This window comes from Mus pahari, unplaced genomic scaffold (assembly GCF_900095145.1).
Source record: "Mus pahari unplaced genomic scaffold, PAHARI_EIJ_v1.1 scaffold_9506_1, whole genome shotgun sequence".
Classification (NCBI taxonomy): Eukaryota; Metazoa; Chordata; class Mammalia; order Rodentia; family Muridae; genus Mus; species Mus pahari.
Window position 1 is genome coordinate 26,296 of NW_018393792.1, and position 5,920 is coordinate 32,215.

Sequence of the window (5,920 nt, forward strand, 5' to 3'; positions counted from 1 at the left end):
AGCTCCTTTCTAAACTCTGATAAAAAGTGAGCACCTCTGTGGTCATCTGTGATGAGCAGTCCTACCCAGTTCCAGTTGAAATGAAGCATCAAAGAGGCTATACCAGACAACAGAGCTGTGTCTTTGGGGGCCACCTGGTAGAGAGATTGAAACTGGTTTCTTTCAATCTGAACAGAATCAAAAGGCCCAAAAGTAAGCTGAAAGAGATTCAAAGTGTTAAAATGGAGAAAAAGAATTGCCATTCAAAATGTCTTAGTCTTAAAAGACAAAAAGAAATTATGAAACTTTCCACATTGCTGTTGATCACCAAAGGAAGTCAGTATTGGAACTCAAGCAGGTCAGGAATCAGGACCTGATGCAAAGGCCGTGGAGGGATGTTGCTGGCATGTTCACTTGGCTTGCTCAGCTTGCTTTCTTATAGAACCCAAGACTATCAGGCCATCGATGACACCACCCACAATGGGCCCTCCCCTCTTGAACACTAATTGTGAAAATGCTTTGCAGCAAGATCTCAGGGAGGCATTTTCTAAACTGAAGCTCCTTTCTCTGTGATAACTCCAGCCTGGGTCAAGTTGACACAAAGTCAGCCAGTATGCTATGTTTCAAAATAAAAAACAATAATAACAACAACAACAACAGCAAAAGAACCAATGGGTCTTTGTGTTTGTAGATGATATTTTAACTTAAGTAATCAAACTGTGTCCCTTTCATTTTCCAAACAGCTAAATTCAGAGAAAAATGTCTTGGCTGCACATCACTCACATCACTTCTACTCACCTGAGGAAATTTGTAAAGATCTAATATGGTCCAAATTGTTTCAGATGTTTTCCATGACAGTCCAGTAAGTGTAGCAGTGGACTTCCTTTCTTTTCTACAGTTATAATTTGGGATAAATCTACTCAAACCTGTGAGCCAAGAGAATACACTCCTAAAAATGTTCCTTCCAATAGATGGTAGATTATAAATCTCAAGTCCAAGAGAGGTGTTAGGTAAAATATGGGAATTCAAGTTGATCTCATTGATGGCAAATAACATGGCCAAAATGAGTTGATAGTTTCGTGTACTCATCCTGCAAAGAAGTATAACAGCATTCACATGGGGGACTCATAACAATTATACATACAACATTTGTGCAATAGTTCTATACTTTGAAAGGTTGTGTTTGCTTAGAACCCCCACTTTTATATCATCCAATGAATTTTTTCAATTAAAATGGTATGCTATGACAATTGTAGTTAATGAGATCTACAAGGGGGACCTTGTTAATTATAGACCCAAGAGAGCTTGCTGTCTCTGGTTTGCAGATGTGGAAATATAACATAATTCAACCATAAAATCAAGTGTATTTCTTCAAAGTTATCTACTCTTCTTCTCTTCCAGCATTGAAAATTAGGCAAAATAATTGATTCTTCATAAAGCCACCATATTCCTGCAATAGATTATTGTGCAAGAACTTAGTGATTTTAATCTATCTGTGGCAAGATTTTGATTTTGTACAAACTATTTATTGTTTGTATATCTTGGAAAATAGGTGCATACCACCTTCTCACTTTGGGCCAGGTAATAAATACCTTTTGTAAGAAATAATGTCCAGGGAGGCAAGCTTATTGGCTCAGGGACTCTGCATTCCTCATTAGCATCAAGAACTTTAGTTTTCAACACGTGATCACAGGTGATGTTTCCTTTTGTGGGAAATATGGCATATGTGTCAATTAAGGAATCAAGTAGGGTATAGGGAGATGCCTACCATCTCAGGAGGGTACATGACTGTTGGGTTCTCAGAACCACTCAAGTTTATTATGGTTTCTGGCATGATATATTATCCCACAAAAGTGTTCTTAAGAAAACACTCAAAAGGATCAGGCATGATGGCAAGTCTCTATGTAGGGGTACTTAGAGCAATAGTTTTTCGGTATATTAGGATGTTGACTGCCAAACTTTTTGAGAGAAAAGTTCTATCTTAGTTGTCAGTTCATGGAATTGCTATTTCTATAGCCAATCACTGGTCTAATATTTTGTGAACATACGTCCTTCCTCACTTGTCTTTGGATGTAATATAAATCTGACCATTAATAGCTAAACAGAAAGTGGGGTAGAAAAACTTCCAGAAGATATGGGGATTCTTCAAAATGGAAAACAAAGGGGAGAGATTTTCTAGCTGGACACCAACATTATTGTTTGGACATGAAATGAGGAGAGAAGTAGAGCTGTCTGTATCTAGGACATAATGCCAGGTTTGTATTAGTGAGGTTGAAGTCTGTCTGGTAATCTGCTCAGCTAAATCTCCTAAGTTTTAAAAGTGAATATGTCATTGTTTATACCATCAGCGGATACAAGAGTCCCACTACATTGCTACAATATTATCATAAAGAAGCAGAAGCAGGCATATTGGTAAATTCCAAACAAGTTTGAGCTATATTTTGGGATTTGACAGCACTGGATATACACTGATCCTACCACAAAGAAAATGAAAGAGTAGAATAAATCCACTGTAAAGTCACAAATATTCTTAGAAATTATTAAGTTTGTATCCAGTCTGGGGCAGTGCCAAGTGCAGATCTTGGGTGTCAACTCCTCAGCCAGGCCCCCCACACAGTGGATGATCCACTCCTAGGTGCTCTAACATGCCCAGGATCATTGGATCAGAGGTGCGTAGAACAAAACATATGTCCCAACATGGGAAGTTACTGAGAACAGTGGGACCGGGGCACTAAGAAACCCCTCCAGACCAGTGTCACGGGCTCCTATCAGTCTGAACTGGTGCCTTGAACAGACCTTGGTCATCATGTCCTCAACCAGTCTCACAACACACAGAAGAAGCTCTAAGCTCAGGAGCTCTGACACACCAAGGATCTCAGGATCCCAGGATCCCAGAATGACAGGATCCCAGAGACAGCTGAACTCTGAGGAGTTCTGACACAACCAGGACCACATGAAGGATAGATCCAATCAGATATAGTGAGGACCGGTAACACTATTATATTATAAGATAGCAGGAAGTAGGCATAGAACAGAATCAGCTTAAACCATGGCTACTTAGCATCATCAGAATCCAGTTCTCCCACCATAGCAAGTACTGGATGCATGATCACACCAGAAAACAAGTTTCAGATCTAGAATCACTTATCATGATGGTGATAGAGGACGTTGGGAAGGACATGAATGGCTCCCTTAAGTAAATACTGGAAAACACGGGTAAACAGCTGGAGGCCCTTAAAGAGGAAACATCAAAATACATTAAAGAATTACAGGAAAATACAAACAGGAGAAGGAAATGAACAAAACCATCCAGGATCTAAAAATGGAAATAGAAATGACAGGTAAATCACAAGGGGAGACAGCCTTGGAGTGAGAATAAGTTTGTTAAACCTTAGGGAACTGTTATGGGAAGGACTGAAGGCATGGAAGAAAAGGCCACCGAATAGGAAAACAAATAGCGTCAACTAAGCTGGAACCCTCATCAATCACGGAGTCATATCCACAAACAAAATAGCATATATGAGCTGCTCTGTTCATACAGCACATGAATAGCAGAGCACTGCCCAGTCTGGACTCATGGGAGAAGATGTGCCTAATCCTACAGTGCCTGGTTGCCCCATGGAGGGAGGATACCAGAGGACCACTCTCTCATAGGCAAAGAGGAGGGCACATGTGGTGAAAATATCTGCAAGGTGGGGCCAGGAAGGGAGTTACCATTTTATATATAAAATAATATAAAAAATTAGTTAAGTAAATAAGAAAAATTTGAGAGAATTACAATATCTACTGATCATCATTTTAAGGGACATTTAGATTCTGAACTTATTATTTATAGTGTATCAGAAGTAAAAGAATGCAAATCTCCAAACACAGAGCACTATATGCATATGGAAAATAAACCAATCAGCTAAGAGTATACATAATGAGGGGATTCTGGTAATGGATAGTCAAGGTAAGTGAACAGGAACTACAGGTACAAGCATTGCCAAACAGAATACAAGAGACAGAAGAAAGAATCTCAGTCATAGGAGACAGAATAGATAAAATAAAATCCTTCAAGGAAGATGTTAAATTTAAAAAATTCCAGACCAAAAAACATCCAGGATATCTGGGACAATATTAAAAGATCAAATATTAAACCAACAGAAATAATACAAGTTTAAAATGCCCAAGTCAAAAATTCAGGGTATATTTTATCAAGTTCTTAGAATAAAAATTTCCTAACCTAAAGAAAGCAATGCCTATAAATTGTCAAGCAGCTTACAGAATATAAAAAGACAAAGAAAGAAAACCTTCCTGATATATAATAATCAAAACATGAAATTTAAAAAGAAAAGAAAAGAAAAGAACTACAAAAAGTTTAAAACTGCAAGTAAAAAATGCCAAGTAATATATAAAGCCATGCCTAACACAAGTGTATGGGACTTCTCAACAGAGACTTTAAAACCCAAATGGGCCTGGCCAGACTTATCTATATTCTATGAGATCACAGATATCCATGAAGAGTATTATACCCAGCAAAACTTCCAATCACCATNNAAGAAGAAACAATATACTCCATGAGAAAGACAAAGGACAAAAAGGTAAAAGTAGAAAATCTCTAACCCAAGGAAGTCAAATGTACTCCTGAAACTTCAGGCAATAAATAATCTCATACCAGCATAATAAAAGGAGGAAAGCAATAACACGCCAATCGCCACCACCATCAATACCTACAACACAATTAAAAGAGTTAACAATCATTAATTATTGATAACTCTCATATCATTTTACTTAATTCCTTGTAAAACAATACTATCAAACAAAGTGTTAACAAAAACAAGATGTCTATTTTGCTGTAAAACACAAAGACTCCTCCACATCAAGGATAGACATTTTATCAGAGTAAAGGCCTAGAAATAATTTTCAAAAAATTATCCAAGAAGATAGCTAAGACATGTAAATGTCTAACAAAATAGAACTTAAAACTAATATACGTATAAAAATATGGGGAAGTGAGGTTAAATTACACACCATCCCTCACACACTTGTAGATTGACACTTCAACATCCTACTCTCTTCAATGGTCGGTTCATTCCAGACAAAAGTTAACCATAGAAATCATAGACGTATCAGGCAATATTAACCAAATGTATATAACAGATAACTAAATGTATTTCACCCAAATACAAAAGAAAATACTTTCTTCTGAGCACCTCATAGAATGCTCTTAGAAAATTACCACATACTTTTTCTCAAAGCATGTATAAATACATTAAAAAATTGAAATAAAGCAGTATATATGATCAGGCAAATACTAAATATAGTAGGATAACAACAATGCCAGGAACCACATACAGCTTATAAACTTACGGAAACTGAACAAGTCTCTACTGAATGAATAATAAATCGATGTATAAATAAAGTAAGAAATTAAATGTTTTGTACAATTGAATGGAAATAAATGTACATCACACTGTAAGTTATAGTATTCAATAAATTTTGCTAAGAGGAAGCATTACAGCACTAAGTATTTGCATCAAAAATATTGCAAAGATCTCCATTTAACTTAAGAGCACATATGAATGCTCTAGGGAAAAGAAGCAAACACATGCCCAATGACTGTATGGCAGGAAATACTCAAATTCATTGCTCAATTTATTAAAACTTAAAGGAAGAGAACAAAACAAAGAATACCTTAAAAAAGAATTGATTCTCTAAGAAAAGCAACAAGATAGAAAAACATTTATTCAAACATCTGAAAAGACACAAAGAAAATACCCCAATCACCAAAGTCAGAAACAAAAAGACAAACAACATTTACCAAAGAGATCCAAATGATCATGTTCTTACTTTCAAGATTCATATTCCACCCAATTGGTAAAAGAAAGGGACAATTTTCATCATAATTACTACTTACCAAAGTTAAATCAAAATCAGATAAGCAAAGTAAATTGTCCTA

General features: G+C 36.4%; 1 protein-coding gene across 1 annotated transcript in view; it reads right to left on the bottom strand.

Moving 5' to 3' along the window:
* The window catches only part of LOC110315738 (vomeronasal type-2 receptor 116-like), a gene marked incomplete at its 3' end in the record, with an annotated part of 32,245 nt that overhangs the window by 17,724 nt on the left and 8,601 nt on the right, over positions 1 to 5,920 (bottom strand). The window contains 2 exon segments of the mRNA XM_021189717.1: positions 2 to 197; positions 778 to 1,069. Of these exon segments, the coding sequence (XP_021045376.1) occupies positions 2 to 197; positions 778 to 1,069 (488 nt within the window).